We start from the raw sequence: 14,894 nt of genomic DNA, 5'->3' as shown, positions 1-14,894 counted from the left end.
GATAAGTTGACTGTATTTATACATGTAAAAGAAACTTATGTAACAAAGTATAAGACGTTCAGTGTTTCATCAAAAAGGAAAACCTGAACATGGTGGTGCACACCTGGAGTTCCTGCTGATGGGAGGGCTGAATCTGGTTCTTCACTTGAATTTGGGAGATCTGAGCTGGCTGAAGTTGATTGGTTCTCACTAATTGTTGTATTTATATGGTGAGCCCAGGGGCTGGAAGGATAGATGTTGGGGGGACACCTGTCTGCCCAAGGAGAGATGAACTGGCCCAGGTTGGAAACGAGGCAGGTTAAAGCTTCTCTACATACCAGCACTGAGATTGGACCTATGAGTGGCTGCAATACTTACAACCTGGGAAAAATAGGAGACACTTGGTATCCAAAGAAAGGGAAAAAATGCAGTAGAGTAGTAAGATGTGTAATGGATATACCTAGTAAAAGTTACTGTCCAGTACAAAAAATTAGTGTAAATGCCCAGATTCTGCTTGATAAGTAATCAATAAAAAAATAAGAAATAAATACAATAAATGTATAAACAGAGAAATTCCCAATCTTATTAGCGTAGTGATTTCCTCATTATTCTAAGGTAGAAAGTCAAAGCTTCAGTTTCTTAATCTATAAAATGAGGAAGTGAAAAGACAATTTTAATATAATGGCTCAATTGTAAAAGGTATTTGAAATTACAGATAGAGCTAGCCTTCTATTGTTTTCTGTTGTAATATTGGATAAACCGTCTACCAGTACCTCAGTATTCTCAGATCTGTGATTGTAGCTATTGATGCTCGCTCTTGTGAACTCTTATCACTCCCAGGATATTACAGTGACAACGAGAATAGAAGGAGAAGTTTAGGTTGTATAAATAACAAAAGATATCAGTAAAAATGTATTTTAAAATAATAAATGAATGACTTTAATTGGACTTGTCTGATCATATGCTCTGCTGCCTTTTAGAAGAATCCAGTGTAATTTTTGTGCTCTGAAGAGTCAGTTAACTTTAGGGTTATAGAAAATGTGTTACTTCATTTTATAAACCCTATTTGAGACAATTAACAATCAAAGAACTTTAAAACCATAACACCTCCTTACAAATGGGAGAAATAGACCTTAAGATAGCTGATTAATCTTTTGTTAAGCTGAAGATAAATCTGTGATGATAATAGGACTAACACTGGAATTTATATATTTTTAATCGTTATAGTAGACCTTTTTTTATGACTTTGTTGTTTGTTTTTTTTTTTGTACAGCATTCATTTTTTTTTTTCTGTGAGACAATTGGGGTTAAGTGACTTACTCAGAGTCACACAGCTAGTGAGTGTTATGTATCTGAAGCCAGATTTGAACTAAGGTCCTCCTGAATCCAGGGCCAGTGCTCTATCCACTGAGCCACCTAGCTGCCCCTACAGCAGTAGTTTCTTAAAGTAAAACCACCCTTTACACAGTTACGTGGGCAAAATTTTGCTTACAACTCTAACAGTGGGAGTTGTTGTTCAGTCATTTTTTTAGGCATGTCTGACTCTTCTTGACCCCATTTGGGGTTTTCTTGTTTACCATTTCCTTCCCCAGGTCATTTTATAGATGAGAAAACTGAGGCAAATAAGGGTTAAGTGATTTGCCCAGGGTCACACAGCTAGTAAGTGATTGAATCCAGATTTGAACTCAGGAAAATGAGTCTTCCTGACTCCAGGTACAGCATTTTATCCATTGTGCCATCTTATAATTAAAGACATCTATTACATTAAGTTTGTTTAGCCTGGTTCCATGAGAATGACAGCATCATAGTTAATAATACAATGAATAATACAATGAAGAGATATTCAGAGGGAACACAGTCTAGACAGGGGACCTGAAACTTTTATTATTTCTGGATCCTGTTCAGATTGTTTCTACTGTCCCACCCCTCCCCTGTCTCACCTCCATGCCAATTCAGCATTCATTAGCTAGTGGTGGTTTATCAACTGTAAACTTTGCTAAAGGCAATCTATTCATATAGGTAAATAAGCCTTTTTCAGTGATTATAAATTGAGTTTCAGGCTTTTTTGTTTAATATTTTTGTGATAAATTTGGACATCACTCCTTTTTGCTGAATATCTTGGAAGGCATTTAGTAGATAAATACATTTGAAATCCAGTGTCTGCCACATTAATGGCTTTGTGACCTTGGGCAGCTCATTTAACTTCTTAGTGCAGCAGACAGCTTTTTTTAAAATTAGTAATTGCAGAGAAGTTGTTCGTCATCCACATTGACTGACAAAGTTCCTTATTTGTGCTCCCAGAACTAACAGGTCCAGTCAGAAAAAATAAACAAAACCATTAGAAATATATTTTCTGAGTAGGAATAAATTTTATGTACATAATTGACTTTATAGTTTTTTCATTATTTTCTAGAAAGGGAGCAAATAGATACCTAACTGTGAAGAAGAAGGATGGATCAGAAACAGCACATGCAATGATGACCTGTAGTTTGACTCACAATACAAAACATGCTATTAGGAGTCTAATTCAAAGATTTCCAGTCACAAATAAAGAGCGTACTGAACTTCTGCCTAAAACAGAACGGGGAAATGTTTTTGCAGTTGAAGCTGGTATGTATATTCTAATGATTTTCTTTCTATATTTTGCTGTGTGATGATTTTCCCCCTTCTGGACTAATGTAATTAAAACTATAATGAAACAGGCTTTCCAAATTTGACTAGTTGAGTAGTGTAGTATATAGATTTAAATGTGAAATTGTTTAAATGTTTAGTATTAACATATAGTACAGAGTTTGACTCTTAGTTATTCTTTTAGTAGAGTGGTAGAAAGTTAATCAGTAACCTTAATTTTGAATTGAAAATCATTAATAGGTAACTGTTGTTGAAATCAGAGTTATAGAGTATTTTATAATGACATATACTTTTTTTTTTGCTATGTTCCAAAGCAAAGCATCAAATTTTAAGTTTTCTGATTTAGAAAGGAAAATAGGAATAATTATTTCCTTCTATAATTATAGCATTTTCATTTTTTTTTCTGGTAACATGTCATATACTATTGGATTTTATATGTGATAATATAGACTACAGACATGAGGTTCCAAGTCTCAAGAATTTAAAAACTATTTAAGAAGATAGACCTGTAATTATGTACAGGATATATTGATTTAGGATTGTGGACTTGTAAATTTGATGCCTCTGTTTTAGAACATCCATTTAAAAAGATGTTTTGGTAAATTTGTTAACTTTTTGGAGTATCATACTTTTTTCTTTGAAATTAAATTTTTTTTTCAATTAACAAGCATTCATTTTCTCTTTTAATTTGGGTTCTGACACTGAAATTTATTTTTCATATAAATAACTCCACTTAAGTCCTATTTTAGTGCCTCATCAGGGTACAGAGATACACCTAAGGTCTTGAAAGTTCTGCCAGTAGATCACAAATTTTGGCAGATCCTTACAGAGCCTGGGAGATGGCTCATCTCCAGGATTGGTATGGGGTACGGTATAGTATAGCTATAGTAGCTGCCAAAGATCAACTCTTGTAAGGTTGTGATCGGTATTAGTACCCACATGTGTGAAGTTACAAATCCTTGCATATTGGAGTAAATTTGTTACAAATAAATTTTCTGTTCTACTTCTCCAGATTTTAGAACATCTGTAATTTTAAATGTTTGTGTTAAAGTGTGATAAAAGAGTTGGGATGAAGAGTAACAGAACCATACGGGGGAATAGTTAACAGAACTTTATTACTATTGTTCATAAGCAGAATAGAACAGAAGCCAACAAGGAACAATCTTGGAACTGTAGTTCCATCACCTCTAGTCCCTAACACAGGGAGCAGCACACAGAAAGAGGGTTATTGGATGTGTACTGACTTTGCACTCCAGTTGAAATCCCAGTGCCTCTTATGGCTCAAATTTATAGAGTTTTAGACAACAAACATGACTCCAATGAGAGATTGCTGTTATCAATCAGAGCAGCAAAGTAAGAATATTTTCTGAGTTGTATAATAAGGAGTGATGAATAAGGGGCAGTGATGTAGGGAACTTAACTTTAATGATACCATTCTAACAAGAGGCTGAAGGAGGTTAATGCCCAGTCTCTGAAACGATACTAATCAAATTGGTTTTCACTGATCGACATAAACCCAATCTTGGTATAGAAATGAAAATTTGATAATTCATTAAGTACTTGAACGAATAAGTGAATGAAAATAGTATTTATTAAGTTCACTTTATGTGCAAATCACTGTGGCTACTTACAGAAAAATAAGATAGTCCATGCTCTTCTGCAGCTCATATTCTAATTGAAGGATTCAGTGCACATAGAAGTAATGTCATTTTCATTGACAAAAAACCTTATTAGTTTCTGAAGTTGAACCTATTTTATAATGCCAAGACTTTGGTGGTGAACGCTTTCTTTTCTAACTGAAGTAGCTTTATGATGTACTTTAAAAATATTTTTTCTTGATTTATTTTGTTTTCACACAGTAGATTATCTAATATTTACAAAGTATAGTCCCTAGAAAACAGTCAAATGAAAGTGCCTAATGGAGTGATTTCATTTGCTAGTGTATGTTACTTTTGACGTGACATAACAGTTATGTTGGCTTTTATAATGTAACACTTATTGACAGGAAATATGTGTGCTTGATAACTTGAATCATTTGCCATCAGTTTTGGCCTTTGTCTTTGATCCGAGTTCTGTTTCCTTTTTGGTTTTTTTTTTTTTTAAACATTGCTATAGTTATGTATTTTGGTCTAATTCTGCTTTCTTGATTTGAGTTTTTTAGTTATTTTATTAGCTATTTCTACTTTGTCAGGTTATTTCCACATTCATACTGAAGTAGGAAAATTGTATGATCTTTTCCTCTAGATGAAAAAAATTCTATTGTCGTGATGTGCTAATCTGTTATAACAGGAGACTAAATCTTAGCATTTAAAAATATAAATCAAATGTAATAAAGGTTCCTGAAAGCAAGGACAGTAAAGATACGGCTATTTTAAACTCAGTGTACATATACTAAGGTTAGGGGTAACGTTTGGTGAATAACAGAAATTTACAGACACAGTTCATTCTCTTTGTTTTTTTATTTGTTTCATCTTTTGTGCTGCCTTTTTCTTTTTTTATACTCTGGTTAGCTACCTGAATATCTGTCTTTCTCAGTGGAAGAGAAAATAAAGTTTATTAGACTGTTTCCTTATTCACTCTTGATTGTTAATTCCTTATTGTGTTTTCTATTTTTTAAAGAAAACCGAGAAATGAGTAAGACAAGTGGACGGCTGAACAATGGTATACCTCAGATTCCAGTGAAGAGGGGAGAATCAGAATTTGATTCTTTTAGGCAGTCTTTACCAGTGTTTGAAAAACAAGAAGAAATTGTCAAAATAATAAAAGATAATAAGGTGGTTTTGATTGTTGGAGAAACTGGATCAGGAAAGACCACACAGGTTTGTTTGTCTTTAATTCAGTTGAAGAAAATATTTGATTGTCTTTTGTATTTTTAAGACTAATTTTATTCATGACAAGGATCTAAATAGGATTTAGACAAAATTTGCATCTGACTAGATAGTACTTTTTAGGAATCCGTAGGAAAATTTTAGTTGTAAAAGAGAATTAAATTTAACAACTATTTATTAAGTGCTTATGATATGCAAGACATTGTGCTTGTTTTTAGAATTACAGTGAGAGAAGCTAACATCTTCTCATGGAGCTTATATTTTGCTGTGAGAATGCCATATCTTGGCTAAATAGTTAAGAGGAAATGTCAGAGAAAAAAGCTCAGCAAATTTCGATGTAGGAAAGAGTTTTAATAGCAGGACAACAGTGATCAGAGGAAATGAAATCATGTAGTTAGTATACTAGACCCTCACAATAATACTATATCACTTAATCAACAGGCATTCCTTAGGTACTTCCAGTGTGCCAGGTGATAGGGACAGAAAACCAAAAAAGGTAAACTTTGGGTCCTCAAGGAGTTTGAATTCAATAGGAGGTATGTCTGTATACTTATGTGCAAAATGAATACAAGGTAGTTTAGAAAGGAGGTAGCATTAGCACTAGGGAGATCAGGAAAGACTTCATGTGGAAGGTAATGCTTGAAGTGAGTCTTGAAAGAAGTAAGGGATTATGTGAAGTGAACGTGAGGAGAGAGACTATTCCAGGCATGGAGATGGCCTTTGTAAAGACAGATGAGAGATGGAGTGTCATATGTGAGGGATAGGAAGAAGGCCATTTAGGCTAGGACAGAATGTGGGGAGGAGGATAATGTATAATAAGGTTAGAAAGGTAGGTAAGGGCCAAGTTGTGAAGAGCTTTAAAAGCCATACAGAGAAATGTGTATTTGATCCAAGAAACCAGTAGTAGATTGAACAGTGGGCAGACAGGTAGAAGAACCAGAGGAGAGATTAAAGACAGAGGGAGAGAGTATTATAGGGGCAATCTGCCAGGATAGGATGAGAAAGGGCATGTGCTGGCTTGGGTGGAGAGGAGGACCATCTCATTAGAATAAAGGAAAAAAAGAGTAGACGATGATACCAGTGGCTTTTGAGATGACAAGAGGAGAGGAGGGAAGTGCGTGATGTATGACCTTTTTTTTTTATAGTATTAGTGGGTTTTTTTCCAATTACATGTAAAGATAATTTTAAATGTTCATTTTTGTAAAATTTTGAGTTCCAAATTTTTCTCCCTCCCTTATTTCTTCCTTCCCCAAGCAATCTGATATAGGTTATACATGTACAACCACGTTAAACATATTTTCACATTAGTCATATTGTGAAAGAAGAATCAGAACAACAGGGGGGAAAAAACAAGAGAAAGAAAAAACAAACAAAAAAAAGTGAAAATAGTATATTTTGATCCGCATTCAGACTCCATAGTTCTTTCTTTGGATATGGTTAGCATTTTCCATCATGACTCTTTTGGAATTGTCTTAGATCATTATGTTGCAGAGAAGAGCTAAAGAATGACTTCTTTTTTCTTAGCAGGATATTAGGTTGTCAGCTGAAAGAGTAGAGAAGAAAGGGAAGTTTACGAAATTTGAAGAGAGAAGAACATCCTCTTTGAGGAGTGGGATAGAATATCAGTAAGGAGAAGTAAAAGAATTGACTTGCAACAGTATGGACCCAATTAGGATTATGTAATTTGTAGTGACTCAGCTTGTTTTATCTTTCTCCTTGTCCATTTAGCAGCACATGAATAGGAGTAAGAGAATGGTGGGAATAATCCAGGGTTGGGTTTGGTAAACTATGATGTAGAAAGAAACAGTATAGTAAGAATTTTTGTATGAGGCAGATGTAACTTAGAATTTGTCCTAGGTATTATAGTTACTGATATACCAAAAGGGTAAGACAGTTTCGCTTATGACATAGTAATAGTGTCATGGTAGTAGAACATCAATGTGCTGTCACCTTTCCTTTTAGCTTTATGTTGCACCTAAGTTAAGAAAATGTTTCTGTACTTTTCCTAGACTCTTCTGTGGTCATTTCCTTAATTTCCTGAACTTTCCTGTGGACATAACCATTTTATGTTTGCTCAACAGATAGAATGACACATTGCCCTTTATAATTTTTGCTCACTTTTTACACAGTGAAAAGAAATCAATGGGAATATTCTTGTATATTGATAAATCCCTATCAGTTGTTATCACTATTCCTTCCCCTTCCTTGAAGAGAATCAGACTATACAATTTAAATTTCTTTTTATGAAAAGCCCTTTTATAATTAGCAATACAGGTCAAATCCTGTTAGAATCAACTCCAAGGAATTGTCCTGGTTTCATTGTTGTACTAGAATATTTTGTTTCAGTATCAACTCTTGTTTGGAACAGGCAATCATTTTGAAATCTTTTTTCATTTCTATTGTAATTATATTCATCATTTTTGGTTTGTTTGGGGTTTTTTTGGGTTTTGGCTAGGTGATGGGGTTAAGTGACTTGACCAGGGTCACACAGCTAGTAAGTGTTATGTGTCTGAGGCCAGATTTGAACTCAGGGCCTCCTGAATCCAGGGCTAGTGCTCTATCCACTGCACCACCTAGCTACCCTGTAATTATATTCATCGTTAGTGGAATATGATGTGTAGATTCATGATAAATACTTGATAAATCTAAACTTTCTTTATTTAACTTTTTCCTTTAACAACTGATATTGTAAGATTTCCCCATTTATATTCTTGTATTTCAAGCTTTTTTGCTTTTTCCATGTTAATTTACTAATTATGCCAATGTACTTAAAATTTTAATTAGGAACAGCAAATTTATCTTGTTGAAATAATTAAGATATGATGAAATCCTGGGAAGGTGGGGAAGAAAGCAATTGAAATACACTATTGTAAGTCATTCGAGTTTTTTGCAGAATTATTTATAGACAATTATAGACAATTGTGCCCTGGGATTTAAACAGTCACTGTAAATTTTCATGAGTACATGAATAATCAGTCTCCCTATCTTATAGATTGAGTTTGAAGAATTACAATGGTTAACTGAAACCTTTCTTTCAGATTCCTCAGTTCCTTTTAGATGACTGCTTCAAAAATGGAATTCCCTGCCGTATATTTTGTACTCAGCCCAGGCGTTTAGCTGCTATCGCTGTGGCTGAAAGAGTTGCAGCAGAAAGAAGAGAAAAGATTGGCCAGACAATTGGCTATCAGATACGATTAGAAAGCAGGTGATAAAAGTTTTCCTAAAATATGTTTTTTAGCCTGTTGTTTGATAAAGCTTCATTTTTCAGGTTTAGTCAAAATGAGATAGATACTTCATACCATTAATTTACTTAAAGTAAATTTGGATTCAAAGTTGGTAACCAAATCCATTTGAGTCTTTAAAATAATAATTGCCTTTGAGGATTTGGCAATGAAAGAGTTAGAAGATAGGAAATAAAAAAATATTTCTCTCTCTTATTTCTGAATTGGCAGTACCATTTGGGAGGAAATCTTTCATAGGATTTGAGTTTCAGATAAGAGTTTCTTCACCTTAGCCATTATTTAGTACCTTAATTTGAATGAATAGCTGACGTTTTAAAAAGCTATTCCATATACTTTACAGATGAGGCATTTATGGTGGCTTAAGAAAACAGCTTTACTGAAGATGACATTTTTTCCAAGGAAAAACTTTGAAGGATGCTTTACTTAAAAGGGTGATTACTTTAAAGAAAAGTGTCACTTTGTTGGCAAAAGGAGACTTTTGGTAATATATTTGTGGGGCTGATGGATAATCTGTGACATTTTCCACAGGGCTGTGGTAATTGTGCATGCAAACCATTGAGCTGGTAACAGTTTTGTTAGTATAAGGGGATATATAATTAAAAACAATCAATCATAATAGATTTGTAACTTTGCAAGACACTTTACTTTCTTAGAGTTTCTCCAAAGACTCTTCTGACATTTTGCACTAATGGAGTATTACTTCGCACATTGATGGCGGGAGATAGCACACTATCAACTGTGACACATGTTATCGTGGTAAGAATTTTGCTCTTTCCTATATATAACTGAAATTCAGTAATTGTGATTGTGACTTTTATTTGCCAGTGTAGAGCAGACTATGTAAAAGCAAAAAGAGGCAGCATAGCATAGTGGATAGAGGACCAGCTTTGAACTCAGGAAGGCGTCTGTTCAAATCTTGAATCAGATACATATTAGGTGTGTGACAAGAGATAACTCTTTTAATCTCTCACTGCCTCAGCCATCTCTGTAAGTTTCAAGTTACAGAGGGAATTATTGATCTATGTGGGTGGAAGATTTTTTCACACCAGGATATTCCCATACTGATTAAATCATAGATCCAGACCCCACCCCTCCAAAGACAGAAATATTTATTGCAAACTGTTACATATGATTGTTTCTGATGTTTAAAAAATGAGTTTATTTCTTGTATTATATTTTTTAAAAGATTAAATTTGTAGGAGACAGAAGACAGGGGTTCAAATCCTGCCACAGACACTATCTGAGTAATCCTGGGAAAGTTAACTTAACATCTCTGAGCCTCAGTTTCTTCATCTGTAAAATGAGAATAATAAGAGAACCTACCTTGTAGGGTTGTTGTAAGGATCAATGAGATAACTTTAAAGTGCTTTGTAAACCATAAAGCACTGAATAAATGCCAATTGTTTTTGTTATGATTAATAAAATTATAAGACATTACTTAACAAACCTTATGGAAAATTATGATATTGATGTAGTTTGCTTGTCCTTTTTATGTAAGAAAATGATGCTAAGGAGTGACCAAGAGGTTCATGCACTCTGTTTAGTCGTTTTGTTTTTAGTTGTTTAGTTTTTTTAAGGCAGTAGGGGGTTAAGTGACTCACCCAGGCTCACAAAAGTGTCTGAGGCCAGATTGTAACTCAGGTCCTCCTGACTCCAGGGTCAGAGCTCTATCCACCACACAACCACCACACATACCTAGCTGCCCCTGTGATTTGCTTTTAAGAATCCACAGTTAACTCCATTTAAGAATCCACAGTTGATATGGATAAAGAGGTAGCAAAGACGACATTTAAGGAGTGATTGGGTAGGTGGGTGGAGAGCTAGGAGTGAATACTGTCAGGAGAAGACAAGAATATACAGAAGGAAAGGGTGGTCAGCAACATCAGATGCCTTAGAGAGGTCAAGAAGGATGAGGAATGAGAAGAGATCATCAGATTTGGCATTTAGATATTTAAAAACTTTGTATGGATCTGTTTCAGTTTGAGTGATACATTTGTACTTTGGACATCTTTCCATGGTCTTTGGCCATGGAAGAGAGTGCCTCTTAACTTACTTATCTAGGCAGAAAACCTTTTATCTCATTATTACCATATTCAAATCATATAAACTAACTGGCAACTGATAAGGGCAGCTGGTGGAATAGTGGATAAAGTGCTGGGCTTGGAGTCATGAAAATCTGAGTTCAAATCCAACCTCAGATACTGGATGTTACTGTAGGCAAGTCACTTAACCTCTGTTTGCCTCAGTTTCCTCACCTGTAAAATGGGGATAATAAGGGTGATAAGGCTTAGATGAGATGATGTTTGTAAAGTGTTTAGCCCTTTTCCTGGCATATAGTAAGTAATTGGTAAATGTTCCCTCCCTGCCACTGGTTTTACCTAAGAATTAAGTAACTGGTTTTCTGTGGCTTATCACAGAATAAAATTGTTATTGTGTCCCAGAATCATATTCATTTAAGGTAAGATAAACTAGCAGAAAACAGCTGTTTCATAATTACTGGTGAGTGGATCATAAATTTATATCTGAAAGAACCCTCAGACAATTGTGTCATCCAGTCTCCTCATTTTACTGAGGTACAAAGAGGTTAAACAACTTGCCCAGCATTACATAGTAGTAGACCTGAAATTCAAACCCACATCCTTTGACTTTAGAGGCTATGTATTTTCCGTATAGTGTACGTTTTCTCACATAGTTCTGTAGCTACAGTTCAGATTTAACGGTGTTTTTGAGCTACTTGAGTGATGTCAGCTCAGTGATAGTCTTTTAAGTAATAGAGTTGGGATATAAAGTAAAACTTTGTTAATTTTCACTCCATTAAATTCAGATTTTATATTAATTTGACTGTGAGTTGACCAAAGTTTACATTTTTGTTCTAGGAAAAAAGATTTACAGTGATTTGTTAGTTAAGTAATATCTATAGAGAATTTACTTAATAAACTGTCTCATTTCACATATTTGATTTAGATTTTCACTAATTCAAATTGACCATCCTCACTAGTTTGTCTGAATTACAAAGGTTTTTTAGCCTACCTTTTATAATCAAAAAGTAGTACGACAAAAGAGATCATAGTTACCTGTAATGTCTTAACAATTACCTCTTTTTCTTTTTTCTTGATTCAGGATGAAGTGCATGAAAGGGATCGATTTAGTGATTTCTTACTGACAAAGTTAAGAGACTTGTTACAGAAGCATCCAACTTTGAAACTGATTCTTTCTAGTGCTGCATTGGATGTGAATCTCTTTATAAGATATTTTGGAAGTTGCCCAGTGATATACAGTAAGTAAATATGAAATGTGGTCAAACTTTTAAATTAAACATCTCAAGGAAAAGTATTATGAATATTATTATTAACTATTCTTTAAATAATACTTTGGAAGTAAAATTTACTTACTTTTTGCATATTCCACCTTAATCCTATCTATGTCATATACAAAGTTGAGTAGAATTAGTATAGTAATGAACTAGGAATAGGTTCCAATGCAATGGTAATGAGAAGACAGAAGAACTGAATGTGTCTTCAGAATACTTAAGTTACAGGCCAGTACTCTGTGAACTACACCCAAATGTTGCCCATTACTTTTCTTAAGTCCTTTTACCCTGGAGTACATTTAAGAAAACTGCTTTTTTTGCTTTCATTCACTAATTCAGCAAACATTTAACATATTTGTACCATTAGAAAGCAGTGTTGGAGATACAAAGATGAATAAGAACTATTAGAAGGCACAACATGATGTGTCATAAGAAGTGCTGTGGAAGTTCATAGCTGGAATTGATTACTTCTGTGAAGGAATGGGATGGGATCAGATCAGGGAAATATCCATGTAGAAGATGACATTTGAGTTGGGCCTTGAAGAATGTATTCAGAAGGAGCACTGATGGGAAGGACATTTTAGGAGTAAAGAGTAGTGGCTTAATGTAAGTTATAGAGGCATAGGATAGGTTTGGAAAACAGTAGTCTAGTTTCTCTGGGGAATAGAATGTAACATTTCTTTAGCATCTTTTAATTCATCTTACAGCAGCCTGTAATACTTGCAAGTGTGACCTGAACCAGATTAAGATGTCATTGGGAAATATTTAATAAAATAAAAATAAATACAATGTAGTGGCCCATTTGTATTTGAGTTTGACATCACTGTTTTACATTGCTTTGTTGTTGAAATGCTATAGTCATTCATACAAGTCACATCTTTCCATTGAACTTTGAGTGACCTTAAACTTTGTTCCTTCAGAGATTTTTGTATTCAATGAAATAAATATAGCCATATTTCAGATTGCTTTCCATAATTGGTGGACAGTTCACAGTTCCACAAAGAATGCATTTGGATGCCTGACCTTCTACAACCCTTCCAACAGTTGTTCATTTTCTTTTTTTTTATTGTGGAGCCTGAGAGACATTTTAATTTGTATCCCTTTTATTAGTGATTTGGAGTATTTTTATTATGGTTTTTTATGGTTTCTACACAAATATTTGCCCATATTTATCAGTGAACAAAGGTCTCACATTTAGAGATCTGTAATTAACTTAATGTCTAAAACTGTGTGATTGTTAGCACACTTTACCTCTTTTCAACTGCTCTGCTTCCATCACTGCAGAAATGGAATGTATTCTTCTAAGATAAAGGATATTTTACATTTTTCTTCATTTCGGTGGGTTACTGTGGCCAAAGAATTCATTGTCTAGTGGCCAGTGTACTATTAAGGAAGCTATCTAGGCTAGACCTCAGAAAGAAGATGGTTACCAGGGCCATAGATAGTCTTTCCAGATCTTCCAGAGTTTGTGCTCTGCTAACATAGCCTTCAGCAGCCCAGGAGTACTTCTATGCCGTGTTGAGGCATTGAAGTAAAAAATATTCGTTTAAAAAAAAAGTAAAGGAATTTTATAAAGAATAAAGACAATTTTAAACCATTTTCCTTTTTAAAAATCAGTTTTTAAAAAGATGTCTTAATGCTCATTTGCTTAATGAGAAAAAATATTCTTTGATTATTCAGTACAGGGAAGACCATTTGAAGTAAAAGAGATGTTTCTGGAAGACATTTTAAGAAGCACAGGATACACAAACAAAGAAATGTTAAAATACAAAAAGGAAAAACAACGAGGTGAGTTTTTTTCTTACAAAGAATGTAAGTATGTTTACTGGGTTTTTTTTAAACTACACAAAACAGAGAGGTAAAGTTGAAATATTTTTCTTTTGGTTTTGTTTGTTATAAATTCTGATGTCACCTAATAACATAAGCCAAAAGCTTTTCCCCATGTGTCTAATAACATAAGGCAAAACCATGCCTTCCTATATGGCTGCTGACTTGCTGGGTGACATGAGGAATGGGGAAGATTGACTGTACTTAGCAGGAAAAGAAATGTGAGCCAGAAACTAATTATTTTAGCTTGAAACTGATCTTGCTGGGAATAGGGAAGGTGTATGGAACAGTAACATCTCCTGCAGATTCTGTCTTTCCTTTTAAGATTTGCAGTCCTGAAAATGATTATGTTATGTTTTCAGTTTTGGTTATGGTAAAATGAATAGTTTGGATTCAGTTATTTCTAAAGTTTCTTTCATTCAAATCCTGTGATCTTAAACATTTTGTCCTCAATTTTGATATAGTTCTAATAAGGCTTAAAATTTTACCTTAGCTTCAGTTTTTAGAATTGGACATTTCTCTTGTTTAACTTCATTCTTCACGTTCATAGGAATTTTTTTGGAATGTTTTAAGTATTTTCATTTGAAATTCTAAATTTAGTACCCAGCAGTGAAAAGTAAACGTTCAGTATATATAAATGAAATAAAGTGATTGATTGTATATATAGTCATGAACCCACTGTTTACAATTTCAGTTCAACAAAATTTATTAAGCTCTTTTATATGCCAGACTCATACTATAAAATTTGTGTATTTGCTTTAATAAAATGGTAATATAAACATTGTGTTTGACTCCTCCCCTTCTTATCTGTGGTTCCTCTCAGCTCGTGGTTTTCTGTGGTTCATAGTATTTTGTTTTATATAATTGTAGTCGGTATGTATGTTGTGGATGTATTTTCTTTATTCTACATCATAGTTTATAAGGCCTTCCATTTTTCTGTCATTTTTTATGTTGCAATAGTATCCTATTACATAGTCATACTTTTTAGTATGTAATCCACTTCCTAATTTCTGTGTGCTTATTTTGTGTACATTTGGTATTTATTTGTCTGTGAATAGATTGTATTCCTCTAGTTGA

At 34.0% G+C, this 14,894-nt stretch overlaps 1 protein-coding gene across 1 annotated transcript in view; it reads left to right on the top strand.

Moving 5' to 3' along the window:
- The window catches only part of YTHDC2 (YTH N6-methyladenosine RNA binding protein C2), an 83,227-nt gene that overhangs the window by 6,107 nt on the left and 62,226 nt on the right, over positions 1-14,894 (top strand). The window contains exons 3-8 of the mRNA XM_021009446.2: positions 2,393-2,589; positions 5,230-5,429; positions 8,477-8,643; positions 9,334-9,436; positions 11,801-11,957; positions 13,671-13,778. Of these exons, the coding sequence (XP_020865105.1) occupies positions 2,393-2,589; positions 5,230-5,429; positions 8,477-8,643; positions 9,334-9,436; positions 11,801-11,957; positions 13,671-13,778 (932 nt within the window). The remainder of the gene's footprint in view (positions 1-2,392; positions 2,590-5,229; positions 5,430-8,476; positions 8,644-9,333; positions 9,437-11,800; positions 11,958-13,670; positions 13,779-14,894) is intronic.

This window comes from Phascolarctos cinereus, unplaced genomic scaffold (genome assembly GCF_003287225.1).
Source record: "Phascolarctos cinereus isolate Bilbo 61053 unplaced genomic scaffold, phaCin_HiC Scaffold_4;HRSCAF=312, whole genome shotgun sequence".
NCBI lineage: Eukaryota > Metazoa > Chordata > Mammalia > Diprotodontia > Phascolarctidae > Phascolarctos > Phascolarctos cinereus.
Note: the sequence above shows the minus strand (reverse complement) of the source record. Positions and strands in the feature narration are given on the sequence as shown.